The 18,142-nt window shown below is 45.9% G+C and overlaps 2 protein-coding genes across 6 annotated transcripts in view; both read left to right on the top strand.

Moving 5' to 3' along the window:
* Window positions 1-8,083, top strand: part of LOC114704376 (Snf2 related CREBBP activator protein) — a 50,434-nt gene extending 42,351 nt beyond the window's left edge. For all 4 annotated transcript variants that reach the window (XM_028885583.2, XM_028885584.2, XM_028885580.2 and 1 more), the window contains 5 exons: window positions 1-115; window positions 302-421; window positions 4,519-4,713; window positions 4,868-4,951; window positions 5,053-8,083. In XM_028885583.2, coding sequence (XP_028741416.1) covers window positions 1-115; window positions 302-421; window positions 4,519-4,713; window positions 4,868-4,951; window positions 5,053-7,731 — 3,193 coding nt within the window. In that variant the 3' untranslated portion in view covers window positions 7,732-8,083. The remainder of the gene's footprint in view (window positions 116-301; window positions 422-4,518; window positions 4,714-4,867; window positions 4,952-5,052) is intronic.
* A 61-nt stretch (window positions 8,084-8,144) lies between these two features.
* On the top strand, window positions 8,145-11,985 carry Tmem265 (transmembrane protein 265). Of its 2 annotated transcripts, XM_028885585.2 has the most exons (3): window positions 8,145-8,718; window positions 9,985-10,155; window positions 11,494-11,985. In XM_028885585.2, exons 2-3 carry the CDS (start codon window positions 9,988-9,990, stop codon window positions 11,653-11,655), a joined length of 330 nt encoding a protein of 109 aa, XP_028741418.1. In that variant the 5' UTR covers window positions 8,145-8,718; window positions 9,985-9,987; the 3' UTR covers window positions 11,656-11,985. The 2 variants fall into 2 exon arrangements, with proteins under 2 accessions (XP_028741418.1, XP_037066251.1); XM_037210356.1 differs by lacking the exon at window positions 8,145-8,718 and having other exon boundaries at window positions 9,646-10,155.
* Window positions 11,986-18,142: the final 6,157 nt, after the last annotated feature.

Here is an 18,142-nt window from a genome sequence, read left to right as displayed (position 1 = left end):
GCTTATCAGTGAACGAACAGTAGAGGAGAACATTCTAAAAAAGGCAAATCAGAAGAGAATGTTGGGAGACATGGCCATCGAGGGAGGCAACTTCACTACAGCCTATTTTAAACAGGTACAAAATAAAACCCTTCAGTCTAGACAGAAGGGAACTTTTGTTCTTGAAAGTTCCTTTGTTTGCTAGACAGCTGTGCTTTGACCTCCACAGATCTGTCTCTCAGTCGTACTTCCATACCTCAACGTTTTTTGGCCTAGAGGTAATATTCCATTGGCTGACCTCTTCCCTTGTTATATCCAACAGCAGACCATCCGAGAGTTGTTTGATATGCCTCTGGAGGAGCCGCCCGGCTCCTCTGCATCTTCTGTCCCTGAAGAGGAAGAGGAAGCTGTGGCCAGTAAGCAGACTCATATTTTGGAGCAGGTAACAAAAGAGGGGTCAATCCTAAAATAGCACCGATGCTTAGATATATGTTGGCTTTCATTTATATTTGAATATGTCAGGGGAAAGTACAGCTTCTGCTAGTTCCCACTTTATAATCAGCGGTTTTTTTGTTTTGTTTTGTTTGATTTTCTTTTGTTTTTGTTTTTTGTTGTTGTTTTGGGGTTTGGTTTGGTTTTTCAAGACAGGGTTTTATATGTATATTCCGAAATACATAAGTACAACCTGTTCAGTCCATTTAATATTACTCACGTATGTTTTCAGAGCTGACCAATTGGTGTGTTCTTCCCTGGGGAAGACTGTTCCGCCTGCTCTCAGCATTCCTTAGTTGCTTGTAGTTCTTTGTGTAGTGTTGTGGCCTCATGGTCTTTCCCCATCCACTTTGGCACGTCTATTGCAGTTGTCCTGGTTCAGCTAATGTTTAGGCAGCCATTGGTGAGACTTCATGGTTATAGCTTCTCTCATTACGAAGAGACACAGTCTCACAACAAATTGCCTCATCTTTCTGGCTTTTACAGTATTTTTGCCCCCTCTTCCAAAATGTCTCCTGAGCTTTAGATGTGGAGTTATTTTGTGGATGTATCCATTGGGACAGGGTTCCATGACTCTGCATTTTGATTGGTTGTGGTTTTCTGTAGAGATGCTTGGTTTTGTTTGTTTTTTTTAGTTTGGTTTTGTGGTTTATCTCCTCACTATGTGCATTCCAGGGAATTAAATTAGCAAGTATCTTTACCTGCTGAGTTATCTTCCCAGCCCAGATTTTAAAGGTTTTTTTTGTTTGTTTGTTTTGAGACATTGTCTACTTCCTGGAGTACAGGAACTGCAGCCAGCCTGGTCTACAGCTACACAGAGAGACCTGTTTCAAAGTGGGGAGGGAGGGTCTAGAGAGGTGGCTCAGCTGTTTGTTAAGCACTTACTGCTCTTGTAGAGGACCTGGCTTCAATTCTCAGCACCTACACGCTGGCTCACAATCTTCTGTGACTCTAGTTCTAGAGAATCCAGTACCTTTTCCTGACCCCTTAAGGCATGAGGTGCACACACATACAGGGAAACTCTGCACATATAGTACATAAATCTCATACATACAGGGAAACTCTGCACATATAGTACATAAATCTCATACATACAGGGAAACTCTGCACATATAGTACATAAATCTCATACATACAGGGAAACTCTGCACATATAGTACATAAATCTCATACATACAGGGAAACTCTGCACATATAGTACATAAATCTCATACATACAGGGAAACACTGCACATATAGTACATAAATCTCATACATATAGGGAAACTGCACATATAGTACATAAATCTAAAAGGGGGATTCTTGGGCCTCCATTTCAAAACCTACTAAACTATAATTTTTTTAAATAGATGCATATAATTTTTAATAGTAAACACAATTGAACATACAACAATACTGACAACTCTTCTTCAGAACAATACTCATAATTCAAATCATAGAACCATAGATGTAGTTATATTGTTCTTTGCATTTTTTTTTTTGTTTTCTTAAATGTTGGTTCTAAGCATTTTTCCCTTATATTTTTTCAGAACTACCTTTAAGTGAGCCTAAGGGGGAGGGTTTTACTTGAGGTGAATGTGCCAAGATCTGATTTGATATTATCCCTGGACTCAGCACCATGGGTGTACTTGCTTTATCTAACCCAGAATAGCCACTGAATGAATCCCCAGGTTTACTAATGGAATCAAGGAATAAAAGTGTTGCCTGTTTCCTTATAACTGAAATTTAATGGAGAGATGGGTGCATCTCTAAGTAGTAATTATGTGTCTCAAAGCTTGGAGGCCATTGATTGATGAAAAAAGCAACTTAGCTATGGTCATCTGCCTTTGCTATAGAGTATGCAGTATATTATGTAGCATGCAGTATGTTGTATAATTCTTAGAAAAATGGAAAATAAACTACAGGTGTAGAAGAGCATCATGGAAGGTTACCTACCAGATACTTTGTTGTCACTGAACACATGCTCTAGACATTGTTTTTTAAGATTTATTTAATTATTGTGTGTGGGGAGGGTAAACACATGCTACAGCTTACATGTGGAGGGTCAGAGGACAATTTTGTAGGAGTTGTGGGAGTCAGGGAATCTCCTTTTAAAATGTGGGTTTCAAAGATACAATTCTGGTCATTAGGTTTGGTGGCCATTGCCTTTACCCACTAAGCTAATTCAGTGGCCCATAGGCAGCTGCTCATAGTGGGTTTGATGTCAATTTAATTATTCATGCGTGCGTGCGTGCGTACATGTACATGAGTATAGGTGCTCAGAGTCCAAAAGAGAGCATTGGAATCCCTGGAGCTAGAGTTTACAGGCTGTTACTGCAGGCTGTTATGAACTGCTCAAAGTAGGTTCTAGGAACTAAAAGGATCTTCTGCAAGAGCAATAAGTGTTCTTCTGAGCCATCTGTCCACCTCTCACTTTGTGATTTTGTTCTTCATGTTTTTGTTGCTGGGAATGGAACCAATGATTTAGGCAAGTATTCTACCAGCTACACCCTCAACCCATTCCTACTCTTTTTTTTTTTTTTTTTTTTTTTAAAGAGAGAAACTCTAAGGCTAAATTATACAGGAAAGGAAGTAGAGATGGAGGTTCTAAAATAGTCGTTTGGGTGCTGGGAGTGTAGTGCAATGGCAGAGCACTTGCCTAGCATGCATAAGGTCCTAGGTTCAATTCCCAGCTCTAGGAAAAAACAAAAACAACAACAGAACCTGTGCTCAAAGAAAACAAAAACTAACTAACTTAGATAACTAACAAAATAAATAAATAAATAAATTAGTCATTTGTTCCCTAGTGGGAGAGCTAGTGAAATCCATTCCATCATATGCTGAGTATTGACTTGCTTTGGTAATTCTGGTTGCAGAACATTGCTGAGTTCAGGTATAATTCTGTTTTTATATAAATTTGGATTCAAATGTTTTTTGTTTAAGAGATTTTTACTTAAGATAGAGTCTGACTGTTAAGGCTTGGCTGACAGGGGTCTCTTTATTTAGACCAGGCTGGCCTAGAACTCACAGATAAGTTACCTACCATTTCCTCCTCGGTGCTGGAAATCAAAAGTGTGTGTTGCCATACCCAGCTGCCTCAGGTGTTTCTGCAGGAATGTAATGCAGGCATTCAGGAGCAGAGGTAGATGCAACTCTGTTAGTTCAAAGATAGCCTGGTCTACACATTGAGTTCCAGACAACCAGGGTCACATAGTAAGTAAGACCTTGTTGTCCTTGTCATAAATAAATAAAATGTGATTACAAGATCTAAATAACTTTATTTATTTTGTGTTGTTTTGAGACAGGGTCTTTTCACATGTCTCTGGCTTGCCTGGAACAGTCTGTGAAGAGCAGGCTGACTTCAGACTTGCAGCAATGCTCTTTGTGACTCCCGAGGGCTGAGTTTATGGGCATGTACCTGCAACATGCCTTGAAAAGTTTTTGACTTTCTTGTTTCAAAAAATCTTTTTACTTTTAATTATGCATATGTAATGTCCATGAGTGGATATTTGCACATGAGTGCAGGTACTGTGGGAGAACAGAGAGATTGGATTCCCCCTAGAGCTGGAATTAAGCCATCTGGTAGGTCCTCTTCAAGAGTGGTAAGGTTTCTTTAGAGTCGAGGCATCTCTCCAGCTCCATTACCTTTTTTTTTCTTTGAAAGGTTTTGTTTGTTTGTTTGTTTTGTTTTGTTTTGAAGACAGGGTTTCTCTGTGTAGCTTTGGAGCCTTTCATGGAACTCACTTTGTAGACCAGGCTGGCCTTGAACTCACAGAGATCCTCCTGCCTCTGCCTCCTGAGTCCTGGGATTAAAGGTGTGCACCACCACTGCCTGGCTTGAAAATTTCTTTATTGTTCATTATATACATGTGTGCCATCACATGCTTATGGGGGTCAGAGAGCAGCTTTCTAGAGTCCGTCTCCTTCCGGTATGGGTTCTGAGGATCACAGTCAGGCTGTCAGGCTTGCTAGACAAGTGCTTTTACCTGCTGAGCCACTTTACTGGCCTCCAAATTCTTAAATTTCTTATTTTGTATATGCTTTGTTTTTCTTCTGTACACCTTGAAGGCATTGTGCCGGGCAGAAGATGAAGAAGATATCCGTGCAGCCACCCAGGCCAAAGCCGAACAAGTGGCTGAGCTTGCAGAATTTAATGAGAACGATGTGTTTCCTGCTGGTGAGGGAGAGGAGGCCAGTCGACCTGGGGCTGAGGAGGAGGAGATGTCCAGGGCTGAACAGGAAATTGCTGCTCTTGTAGAACAGGTTAGTGTTGGATCCGCTACCACTTCTCTTCATCTGTCATAACTTATGCCAGGGCTCAGACCTTTTTTTCTTCTTCTGGCTTCCCTAGTGATAATAATGGTGATAGGCCCTGAGCTCTAGATCCTTCTGTTGATCCACTTCCTCTTCCCTACAGCTGACTCCCATTGAGCGCTATGCCATGAAGTTCCTAGAGGCTTCACTGGAGGAAGTAAGCCGAGAGGAGCTCAAGCAGGCAGAAGTAAGTCTTTCTGGGGAAGGGGGCAGTGGAAGCTGCTCGTTTCTACTCTGCCTTGCTTTGCTCTGCCTCTTGCTGACCGTGTTTGGCTATGTTGTTGGTAGGAGCAAGTGGAAGCTGCCCGAAAAGACCTGGATCAAGCCAAGGAGGAGGTGTTTCGACTGCCCCAAGAGGAAGAGGAAGGATCGGGGGCTGGGGATGAGATGTCTTGTGGGACTAGTGGAGGCAGCCACCGGCGCAGTAAGAGAGTCAAGGCTCCTGAGAGGCTGGGGACTCGTGTCAGTGAGCGTCTTCGTGGAGCTCGAGCTGAGACTCAAGGAGCCAACCACACTCCTGTCACATCCACCCATCCTACCTGCAACACCTCCATGCCTCCCCAGTGCAGCCCTGTGAGAGAACGAATTCCCAGGCCAGTGCCTAGGCCTCGACATGCTCCTGCTCCCGCTCCCACTCCAGCTCCCGCTCCCCCTGTAACTTCTGCCCTACCCGCAGCTCCCATACCCATTTCAGCCCCAAATCCAGTAGCCATTCTTCCTGTCCATATCTTGCCTACTCCTGCACCTCTGCTTCAGCTCCCTCCGGCTTGTTCTTCTCCTACTTGCATCTCTCCTTCTGCCTGTACCCCTCCACCCACTTGTACCCCCTCACCCGCTCCAACCTCTCATTCGACCGCTTCTTCACCAACCCCACTTGATTCCCTCCCTGTGCCCATCTCTCCCGGGGTTACCAACCTTCCTTTGAACTCAGAAGTAGAGCTGTGTGCACGAGAGTTGGTACCTGTGGCGTCTCTAGAGCTGCCTGGAATGACCAATTCTGAGGCTTCCCTGGTTAGTCCTGGGCCTCCAAAGGATCTTTTGCCAGGGTCTGTTGATATTCTGCCTGAGTCAGAGAAGAATCTTCTAACTCCTGCACCCAGTTCAACCCTGGAGGCTGACAACATCCCCAATGGTCAGGATCAAGAGGTGCCAGGTCCTGAGGAAGGGACTAGTCCCACACTGCTCCCTGGTGGTGAGGGGTTGACCACGAGTCTGAGTGAGAGCAATGGGCTGGAGCTCCCACCCTCGGCAGCATCTGATGAGCCACTTCAGGAGGTGTTGGAGGCTCACAGGAACTTGGAAGAAATGGGAGAGGTTCAGATCCCAATCTCCAACCCAGAAAAGCCACAAGAACTTGTTAGTGCCGAGGTTACAGCCCCATCCACCTCACCTTCAGCCACCTCCTCTCCTGAGGGTCCTTCACCTGCCCGTCCCCCACGGCGTCGTACCAGTGCTGATGTGGAAATCAGGGGTCAGGGGTCTGGCCGGGCAGGACAACCCCCAGGTCCCAAAGTGCTTCGAAAGCTGCCAGGACGGCTGGTAACTGTGGTGGAAGAAAAAGAACTTGTGAGACGTCGGCGACATCGGGGAACTGCCAGCACCCTAGTACCTGGGGTATCTGAAGCTAACACCAGTCCAGGAAGCCCATCCACCCACAGCATGTCAGGGCCAGAATCCTCACCTCCCAGCAGTGGGCCCTGTGAAGCTGCTCCGTCATCCTCACTGTCCACCCCAACCCAGCATCCCTTCATAGCTTGTCGTCACGTTGAACTGGGTGTGACTGGTGGGGGCAGCCCAGAGAATGGAGAAGAAGCAGAGCTTACCATCACTCCACCTGCTGTGAAACGTCGGAGGGGAAGGCCCCCCAAGAAGAACAGGTCTCCAGCAGATGCTGGGAGAGGGGTGGATGAGACACCTTCATCCATCTCTAAGGGGAAAACCAATGGGGTTGACCCAGTCCCTGGGCCTGAGACGGTAACTGCTGTTGCAGAGCCTGCCCTCAGGCCCCAGTTTGTTCCTGGGCTGGCCCAGCCTCTCGGACCTGAACCAGTTCACAGACCAGAGCCCATCTTGTCACCTGTGGAAAAAAGACGACGTGGGCGTCCCCCTAAAGCAAGGGATTTGCCCATTCCTGGGACCATATCCTCTCCAGGGGATGGCAACTTAGAGAGCCGGACACAGCCACTCCCCCTCCCAGCACCCCTGACACCACTCCCACCACTTCTAGCCTGTCCCACTGCTGTCGCCAACACTGTCACCACTGTCACTATTTCAACCTCCCCACCTAAGCGGAAGCGAGGCCGACCTCCCAAGAATCCACCATCACCTCGGCCCAGCCTTGGCCCTGTCTTGGACACCGACAGCCCTTCTGTCCTTGAGAGTTGTGGATTGGGGGTGCGGCGGCAACCCCTGGGCCAGGCGGAAAGTGAAGGCAGTTCCTCTGATGAGGATGGAAGCCGCCCTCTTACCCGCCTGGCCCGTCTACGGCTTGAAGCAGAGGGCATTCGGGGACGAAAGAGTGAAGGGTCCATGGTGATGGCGGTAATTCAGGATGACCTGGATTTAGCAGATAGTGGGCCGAGTGGGTTAGAACTGACACCACCTGTGGTCTCATTAACTCCCAAGTTCCGGTCAACCCGCCTGCGTCCAGGGTCTCTAGTTCCCCCACTAGAAACTGAAAAAATGCCTCGCAAAAGGTCAGGGGCTCCAGTTGGGAGTTCTGGGATGGCAAAGAGGGGCCGCTTGCAGCCCCCAAGTCCCCTGGGGCCTGAGGGTTCAGTAGAGGAGTCAGAGGCAGAAGCCTCAGGTGACGAGGAGGAAGGAGATGGAACCCCACGCCGCCGAACCGGTCCCCGCAGGCTCGTTGGGACCACCAACCAAGGGGACCAGCGTATCCTGCGTAGTAGTGCTCCTCCCCACCTATCTGTCCCTACTGTTAGTCACAGAGGTCGCAAGGCCAAGACGTGAGTGGTAAGCCCTTCACCTAGGTGTCCCACCATGGTCTCTTCCCCATGCCCAGGCCTGACTCTGTTAACCACTACTTGAAGTCTGAGGGGGAAGCCTCCAGGGAGACATAGGGGGCTGTCTCCCTTTCCACCAAAGTAGGGGGTAGGTAACTGGTTGTCATGGAAATGGGGCTCATCACAACCCCCCTTCTCTCCTACCCTACATAGCTGGGCAGTGTTAAGGGTGGCAAGATAGTCTCTGTCCCCACCCCCTTGTACTTGATTCCCCAGCTGTCTTTCACAGCCTCAAACCCTTAGGGAAAAGGGGGAGGGGCTTTTCTTCAATGAGGTGGGATGGGTTTGGTTTTTTTTTTTTTTTTTTCCTTTTTTTTTTTTTTTTTTTTTTTTTTAAAGAAGAAAACATAATAAACTTAGTTTCTGTACAAGCATCCGTGTAAGGAGGCTTCTGATTTTCTGGTCTGGTGGAGGGTTGGGTGGGACTTGGACATAATTTTTCACCTCCCTCTTGCAATGACCCATACCTGATCTCTAATCCAAGATTATATACTTTTAAAGCAGAACTTAACCCCTCTCTCAGTCAAGAAAAGGAAAGATTGTCAAATCTGATCTGATAGGCTACGTAGTCTCAGTTTTAGACCACTCAGACATACTCTTTTCTCTGACTCTTGAACTTTCCCTCACTCAGCTCTCCAACACCTTGGAGTTCCCTTTCAACCTCCTTGCTCAGGTGCTTCCTTACACTCCTTTCTTCAGAAAGCAGGCATCCTCCATTTGCTTCATGCCTTGGCCCTCCTCTGCTCTCCATCTAGCCAAACTGGTTTGAGTTGGCCATGCCCCTTCCCAGCTCCCTGGGCTCTTCACATGGTGGCTGGCCCCACAACTCTACCTTGGCTTGGCTTGGAGCCATGAGTCAGCTTCATCTCCACCCAAGCCAAATCAAACCTGAGGCAGGAGCCGAAACTCACAGTCCCTCAAAGCCTATAGCCAGGTAAGAGTCTATGTTCATGTTGATAGTTTCTGACCTCACCTCCTGGGCCCTCATCTTGGAGCTCTTCTCATGTGCTGCGCTTCAGTTCTTGCCTCAACTTGACATTGCAGCTTTGCTACACATCCTTTTGCTCGACTCTCACCTCTCACTCTTTTTGCATTTTCTTTATTTGCGCATGGGGAACCACAGGTGGTTTAGTTTTGTCCAAGCTGTAGGAGAATGATTGGACATGAGGGTAGAAAGGTATTTTGATGTGCACAGAGGGTCTGAGTGAGTAAAGAAGGCACTATGCAGCTTTCTGTATGGGCAGTGAGGTTACTGGAACTCTCTGCTAATCTGGTTGTGTTGTATGGTCTGGGTTAAAATGGAGAGAGACGGTGGCAAGAAGGCATCATAACAAAGATAGGTTCAGGGTTTGGGGCTTTTTGGTTGTTGTGTTTTAGTTTTTGTTTTGAGACAAGATCTCCTATCCTCAAACTCTGAGCTAGCAATGCTGGTCTTGAACTCTCGATCTTTCTGCTTCCACCTGTCCAGAATTGGGATTATAAGTGTCTGCCACTACTACTGGGTTAGGTGTTAGTTTGTTTTTAAGTTGTTTTTGGGGGTTGTTTTTTGTTTTTTGTTTTTATTAAACAGCAAAAAAGAACTGTATGATTTTTCCCTTCATCCCCAGAACTGTTTTCATGTCAGGTGTGGTGGCACATGCCTTTAATCCCAGAACTCCAGTCAGAGGCAGGTGGATTTCTCTGAGTTCTAGGCCAACCTGGTCTACAGAGTGAGTTCCAGGACAGCCAGGACTATATAGAGAAACTCTGTTTAAAAAAACAAACAAAAAAAATTGTCTCAGCACAAGGGAGTAGAGGCAGGGGATCTCTGAATTTGAGGCCAGCCTTGTCTACATGCTTCCAGGCCAGTCAGGAAGAGCTACATAGTGAGACCATATCTCAAAACAAAATAAGGCACTTACCCAAAAGGTTTTGAGATTCCATGTCCTGTTTCTCAGTATGCTTCTCTGTACTTGCTGAAATACAAGTATATTCACAGGTGCTTGCCTTCAAAGATTTAGAATCTTAAACTGATGGAAAGGATTCCATCCACGCATTTAGTCTCCTGGCCTGAGTCACTGGAGGAATTTCCCAGTACGACTGCATTCCTAAGTATAGAGTTAGAACAGTAGATAGCATGCTTTGAGAAGGGTGGAGTCACCACGCCAGAGCAAGAGCTCATTTGTTGGGCTTAAAAGTACCTTGACTGTATCGCCCACAGGTGATGGAGGACGAGGAGAAGGCAGCGGAGAGCTTGATGAGCAACATGGAAGCTGCTCATTCTCCATCCCCTATCCACTGCTGCTGGCTCCGCCTCCGCTACTTGGCAGCTACTAGCATTATCTGTGGCTGTTCTTGCCTGGGAGTCATGGCCCTTGTGTTTGCCATCAAGGTGAGGAATAAAATTCCTGTGGGTACAGGGGTGGGTATAAGAAAGTGATTTTGTGTATCTGATCTGTCTACAGTTAAACAGTTACTAAATACCTACTGATGCTTAGCTATGGGCTTAGTACAAGAATAAGAGTGTTTTCAAAGGACCCATGTCTTGTGAAAGAGATAGTTGTAAAAATGGATAATTACTGCGGTACAGGGGAAGCAAAAGGTACTTTAGAAACAAAGGAACAAGGAAAGGTCTCTGTGTGTGTAAGACAGGATAAATCTGTTAGAGTGAGTGGCTATCAAAGCATTCACAAGATGACCACAAGAAGATCACTTTTAGAGGGTGAGTCCCTGAGGTGAAAGGAAGTCCAGATAAAGGCAGCAGTGAGCACAAATGTGGATTCAAGGAGGAATACTGAGAATTGACATCAAACATCTAGAGTCCTGAGGGCCACCAATTCTGTACTTGGGAATTTTGACTTTATCTCGAATACTAGAGAGCAATGTAAAAATTATTTCAGAGGAGTGACATGGCCAGATTTGTGTTTCAGAAAGATCTACTCAAAGCCTCCTTTGAGGTTGAATCACAAGGGGCAAAACTACAGGCAGACAGTTGAGTAGTGATAAGAGCAATATCCAGGATCTGGAAGAAGCAGTGTAGTTGTCAGAGATTCTCTGTACCCTTTTTTGTGCTTGGGTTCAGGGTGGCATTGCTAGGAATTGAGCCCAGACCCTTACCCATGATAAGTGCATTGTTACTAAGCTCAACATACATGTTTGCCTACTGGAAGGCTATTCAAGCTGACTTAATACCATTCTGGAATCATATCACCCCCTGGATGTATCTTGACAATCAGAAACACTTTCTGTCACCATAAGAATTTCACTGGGGCAAACTCATAAAAAAGGAACCTTTGTGATTGAAAATGATGATGCCTATTGAACCATGAGAGATTTGACTGGATAAGACTGAGTCAAGAATTCTAAATTCCAGATAGAAAAGAATGGGAATAGAAGGACTTAAAAGTATTTTCGAGTCCAAAAATGTAGTTCAACAGAGAACTTGGCTGGTATGCCCAGGCCCTGATTCCATCATACCACAAAACAAACCAAAGTCATTAAAAAGCACATTCCCAAGTGCAATGTTCTAAGCTAACTGTAGCCAATTGAGAAGTAGGCAGGACTGCGATGAATAGAGTGTGTTGTAGATGAGACAAGAAAGACAAACGAAAGGATGTAAAATGTTTGGGTGTGAGAATATGAGCTATTACAGATCAAGAAGAGGAATAGGGCAGTGGGCACTTTGGGACAGAAGCAGGGGGAGAATCTAACCAAGAACCTGCCCCCACAGGCAGAAGAGCGGCATAAGGCAGGCCAGTCGGAGGAGGCCATATACTGGGGGGCCCGGGCCCGGAGACTCATTCTGGCCAGTTTTGCTGTCTGGTTTGCTGTCCTTGTTCTGGGTCCCTTGCTGCTGTGGCTACTCTCCTACACCATTGCACAGGCTGAGTAACCCTGGGTGGCCTTTGCTGCGAGCCAGTCAAGACCTGGATCCAATCCAACAGTGCGGCGGCAGTGCTCAGTTCTGGTGACGGGAGTGGGTCGTGGGTCTTCCTGTCTGGAAGGACGTTGCCTTTCTCGGGAACCATTGGAAGAGCTCATCTAGGCTATTCAAAGCACCTGAGACTTCACGGGGAGGTCGGCCTGCTCTCTTCTTTCATTACCCTCTGCTTTGTCTCCCTACCCCTCCATCCTAGGAGCCTCCATTCAGAGAAAGGGTTGAAAACCAGGCTTGATTTTATTAGAATTTGTTTTGTAATAAAAGCCTTTTTTGGTGGTGAAATACTGTCTAATTGTTCTTTTTACTGCTTTCTCTTGGGCCTTTGGTAAAGGCAAGACTAGGCATCTAAGTGATGGCCTCTAACCTCTTCCTAGGATTAGGACTTTTTTTTTTTTTTTAACTTTTATGGGGAAGTTTCCCTTGGAAAAAACCCAGCTTATCTGTCAGCCATGACTGAAGCCAGACAGGAATCATAGTAGTAGCTCACACACATTGATTGAGTAGTTACTGGCAGGCTGTGCTTCAGGCACTGCTGCTTTCTTCTGAGTCCTCACAGTGACTCAATAGTAGGTACCATTGTTCTTTATAGTTGAGGAAACCGGTATTTGTGAGTCCTAAACCCTAAAGCTAGAAAGTAGAAAAGGTAGCTTGAATTCAGACAGTTTGCTTCCAGAGGAATGAAATTGGATTACCAAGAACAACCGCCCTGTATACTGACAGTTAGGTGATTAAGCATATTTTATATTTGTATCCTGGGACTCCTGATAACATTTTAAACTTCTAGGGTCTATATGTGTGCGTATTGAGTCAGACTGAGTACTCAAAGTCGCTGTGCCAGTGCTGGGTCACCAGTGTGCACCACCATGCTTGACTGGTGTTGCTGCTTTGTTTCCTAAAATGGCAAGGTCATGTAGCCCAGTCTGGCCTCGAACTCGATCCTCCTGCTGCTGCCTCCTGAGAATTACAGAATTAATCCTGCTAGAATTACAGATGTACACCATCACACTCAGCTTAAATATTTTCTTAAAGTTTGGAAATATAACTCACAAGCAGACTCCAGACAAATGTACAGTTTAAATTAACGCTTAGCCAATACCTGAAAGCTACTATTCAAATGGGTTGTTGTCAGCACTGCGGGACCTTAGTACCCTCTAATCATTTCTTATCACAAGTGACCACTGTTCTGACTTCTCACATGTAATTTTGCTTGAATTTGCTTTAGAGAGATGACAGTCAGTCAACCAATCAAGAAATAAATAAGCTGGGCAGTGGTGGTGCACACCATTAATCCCAGCACTTGGGAGGCAGAGGCAGGTGGATCTCTTGAGTTCCAGGCCAGCCTGGGCTACACAGTGAGTTCAGGACAGGCTCCAAAGCTACACAGAGAAACCCAGTCTCGAAAAAAAGGAAGAAAGAAAGAAAAAGAAATGTTTAAAGTGGTATATATAGGCTGGGGGCCACTTGGGAGACAGAGACAGGATTATCTCTGAGTTCAAGGCCAGCCTGGTTACAGAGCAAGTTCCAGGACAGTTGGGACTGTTACACAAAGACACCCTGTATCAAAAAACAAAGGGGGCAGGGAGGGAGCATGCATATGAAGGCTGGAGAAACATTCCACAGTTAAGAGCACTTGTTCTTGCAGAAGACCTGGGTTTCATTCCCCATGTCTACATGGTGATTCCCACCTCTCTAATGGCAATTCCAGGGGTTTCCACTGCCTTCTGATCTCTACAGGTACCAGGCATGTATGTGGTGCTCATACTTACAAGCAGGCAAAACATTCATGCGTAAAGCTATACTCACATGCACACAAGAATCTTAATGTGATACAAGAGCACCTTCCTCAGAAATAATTATGGCTTGGAGAAAACAATGAGGAGTTAAGAGCACTTACTGCTCTTGCAGAGGACCCAAGTTTGGTCCTCAGCACCCACATCCAGCAGCTCACATCTACCTATAAAACTCTAGCTCCAGGGCATTCAGTACTCTCAAGCCTCTGTGGACACACATGTAAATAAAAATAAATTGAACTTTAAACAGATGGAGTCATATATATTTTTGTCTTCACTCTTAACGTTGTGTAGTGAGTATTATGTACAGCTGTAGTTTTGTTGCTTTGTTATATGAATACATTATAATTTATTTGTTTCCTGTTGGTGGCATGTGGGGGTGTTCCCAATTCATGAACGTTATACCATGCTACTATAGATGCTCTTGTACTGCCCCTTCCCCCTCACTGTTTTTTTTTTTTTTTTTTTGGTTTTTCGAGACAGTGTTTCTCTGCGTAGCTTTGCACCTTTCCTGGAGCTCACTTGGTAGCCCAGGCTGGCCTCGAACTCACAGAGATCCGCCTGGCTCTGCCTTCCGAGTGCTGGGATTAAAGGCGTGCGCCACCACCCGGCTCCCCTCACTGTTTTTTACACAGGGTCTCACTATGTAGCTCTAGCTATCCTGGAATTCACTCTTTAGACCAGGCTGACCTCCACCTCTCTACTTAGCATGCATCACCGTGCCTGCCTGGCTCTTGGACATGTCTTTTGAAGTCCATGTGCCTCACGAATAGAATTTTTGAGTGACTTTATCATAATTCAGAAAGAAAACATAAAAGAGCAGAGCTAAACAAATTAGAGATGCATACACTGATGAGAGAGAGCACATGGTGGTCTTCAGTGTTCCATAATGCTGTGGTACTTCTGGGGAGAGGAACAGATATGTTCACCCTGGAGAGCACACCACCAGCAGACCAAGGAAACAGTTCAGGCCTAGTATGATGAACCAATGAGTTTACTGGGTTATTTACAGGAACATGGGTCACACAAAGGCAGCTAGGTCATTGGAAAGCCCACCTCACCATGGACAGTTGCTCATGAAAGCTGCATTCCTGGAGCTCCTTGACCAAGAGGTTCCTCCTCAGCACTTGTTTACTGACTGTATAACTTAAGAGAAGGACTTCATGAGTCCTAACACCCTTTGAGCGTCCTCATTCTTAAGGGCCTCCATTCTCTTGAGGGGAACATTTTTTAGTTAGGCTGGAACAGCTGCACAATATTCCACCCCTTAAGTGCTGATACATTCTTTTCACCTCTTTGAGGGCATTCTTTTTTTTTTGTTTTGTTTTGTTTTGTTTTGAGGGGATGGCATGGATGATAACAATGTCTGGTCATTTGTCTTCCATTTGTGACTGAGAATTGCCACAGCAACAGTCACTTATTTTCAGGAGCTTGACTGGCTGAGTACCACCTGCTGCAAAATGTTTCCTGGGCTAGGCAGATGACTTTGCAGGTAAGAGCCATACTACCCTTGCAGAGATTCTGAGTTGAGTCCCCAGCATTCACATTAGCCAGCTTACAACCAGCCCTAGGGCATCTGATGTTCTCTCGCCTCCACAGGCAGCTACATACATGCACACACATGAGCATACACATAATTTAAAGTAATTTTTTTTTAGTTTCCTGTAATAACCGAGGCTGACAACAGCAGTAACTTATGGGTATAAGCAGAAATCATTGTCACCCACATTGTACCTCCTGGTGTTTTTGTTTGTTTAAAAGCTAGCTAGCAGGAATGGGGCTCATGGCTCAGTCCTGCCTGATTTCTCCATATCCTACAACCAATGTGATGTTTCCACGACGGATTTGGGATGCAACCAACAGCAGTGACAGTGGCCTTCATCATTTGCAGGGCTCCAGAGGCCTTCCTGGCAATAGCTCTGAGAATACAGCCCATTCTTGGCAGCAGGATTTTCTTTTTCTTTTTCTTTCTTTTTTTTTTTAAGATTTATTTATTATGTATACAATGTTCTGCCTGCATGTGTGCCTGCAGGCCAGAAGACGGCACCAGATCTCATTACAGATGGTTGTGAGCCACCATGTGGTTGCTGGGAATTGAACTCAGGACCTCTGGAAGAGCAGCCAGTGCTCGTAACCTCTCCAGCCCCCAGGATTTTCATCTAACAAGCTTTATGGCTTCTAAGAGTGTCTTTTTCTAACCACTCTGGACGCCCCTGTTGAAATTATTCCATTGTGGTTGTTACTGTTCCTCCAGGTGTTTTCCAAGTCTGAGACATTCAGGGGTTAGCATTATATAAGGAAACTATCACAGAGGACAGGTGGGCTCTCTGAAGTCCACCCCAGCAGAGGATACTCTGAAAACATTAGCAATATGTAATACATTTGAATCAAATCGTCGGGAGAGTAATGTTGGGTGCAGTAGCACAGACAGGGTCAGTACCCTTGCAGAATTTACATCCTAGAGCCATCTGGTCTCATTCCTAGGACACTACCTTTGGGCTGATGTATGTCATCCCCTGCATCCTGAATGATCTCAGAACTAACTTGCGTTGTTTGGCTTGGCCCAAAGCCAAGTTGAGCAAGGCCAGCGATTCATGCCTTAGCCTGCTACACCTGCCACTGGAGCCAGCTTCCAGGGTCTGCAGTCTCTAAACTTAGGCTGTGGCCACCACTCTCCATTAACCACACCTAATTGCAAATAAACTCCACCTTCTGTATCCTTCTTTTAATTTTATTTTATATCCGAGTGTTTTACTTGCCTGTAGGTATCTGTGCCATATGCTTGCCTAATGCCCAAAGAGGTCAGAAGAGGGCATTAGATCTCCTGGAACTGAAGTTATGGATTGTTGTGAGCCACTGTATGGGTGCTGAGAACCAACCCTATGTCAGCTGCAAGAGCAGCCAGTGCTCTTAACTACTGATCCATCTCTCCTATTCCATTTTTATTGGTTTTGTGTGCTGTGTAGGGAGGGCTCCATCATGCGTATAGAAATGAGACAATGTTCAGAAATTGGTTTTCTTTATTTTTTTGTTTTGTTTGGTTTTTGGGGTTTTTTGTTTTGTTTTTTTCAAGACAGGGTTTCTCTGCATAGCTTTGGAACCTTTCCTGGATCTCACTCTGTAGACCAGGCTGGCCTCGAACTCAGAGATTCACCTGGCTCTGCCTCCCGAGTGCTGGGACTAAAGGCGTGCGCCACCACTGCCCACCTAGGAACTGGTTCTTGTATCCCCTAAAATTTCTTGAGATTTGTTTCTTTTTATTCCATGTGTCTGGCAGTTTTGCTTACATGGGCATCTGTGTACCACATGTGTGCAGAACCCACATGTGTGCAGAACCCACATGTGTGCAGAACGCACAGAGGAGAGAAAAGGTCTGAATGCCCTTGGAACTGGAGTTACAGATGGTTGTGAGCGCCATGTGGGTGCCGAGAACCGAACCCGGATCCTCTGGAAGAGCAGTCAGTCCCCTGAACCACACTGAGCTGTCTCTCCAGCCCCATGTCCCTCTCTAAATAATTCCTTATGCCAAAGTCCAGATAACAGTGTGACTCCCAGGGTGTTGCTATGCGTAGAAAAGGTGACCCCCACAAAGAGAATGACGGGAGAGGGCTTGACAATAGCAAGTACAGACCTGGCAATGCTAGGGTCCAGAATGCCTGCTTCCAAACATGCTGTGCATATTAACTCAATCCTGTGGTCAAAGAATAGGTACCATGCATGTTTTTCATGAGGAGGCTGCCTGATGTCAGACTCACGTGCAGTCAGAATCTGAATTCAGAGAGTGTATTTGGCCACTGTGCCCAGCTGACAGAACCGAAGCAGCACTCGGCATGGCTCATCCCCAGGTTAACCCCTGTTGAGAGATCATTCTGAAGTCTAGAGCTCTTGCACACATTTAATCCCAACACTCAGGAGACAGTGGCTGAGGTCCAGCCCAGCCTGGTCTGCACAGAAAACTCGAGGCTAACCAGGGCTACATAGTGAGACACTATCTAAAAAATAAAGACAAGATTATCATCTCTCTTTTGCTGGAATGTAACATCAGGATTTTACCTTTTTCATTGCTGTTAGTCCAGAGCCTGGGTTTTAGGACTGAGCTGGCTTTGAAGTCACTCCAGGCAGAACCTTACAACATAATGTACTTAAAGCAGAACGTTTCTGGGAACAAGACCGGTAGCCTTGGAGGAGTCGGCTGCCCAGGATGACGTCCTAGTTGGCACCAAATAGCAAAGCTGCCTATGTATACATACTGTTTCATTTTGCTTTTCAAGATAGGGATTCTCTGTATAACAGCGCTGGTTGTCTTAGAACTCACTTTGTAGACAAAGCAGGCCACAGAAATCCACCTGCCACTGCCTCCTAAATGCTGGGATTAAAGTCGTGAGCGACCACATCTGGCTACACGCATTTTAAAGTTTCCACAATAAAAGAATTTTGGAACAGGCTCTTATTATAATAAAGAGCCGAATTAAGATGATGATTCTAGCCGGGTGGTGGTGGGACAAACCTTTAATCCCAGCACTTGGGAGGCAGAAGCAGGTGGCTGAGTTCGAGGCCAGCCTGGTCTATACAGCGCGAGTTCCAGAACAGCCAGGACTACACAGAGAAACCCTGTCTCGAAAACAAAACGATGAGGATTCCTGGAGGAA

The sequence above is a fragment of the Peromyscus leucopus genome, chromosome 1, assembly GCF_004664715.2.
Source record: "Peromyscus leucopus breed LL Stock chromosome 1, UCI_PerLeu_2.1, whole genome shotgun sequence".
Classification (NCBI taxonomy): Eukaryota; Metazoa; Chordata; class Mammalia; order Rodentia; family Cricetidae; genus Peromyscus; species Peromyscus leucopus.
The sequence above is the reverse complement of the archived record's forward strand: the minus strand, read 5'-3'. Positions and strand labels throughout refer to the sequence as shown.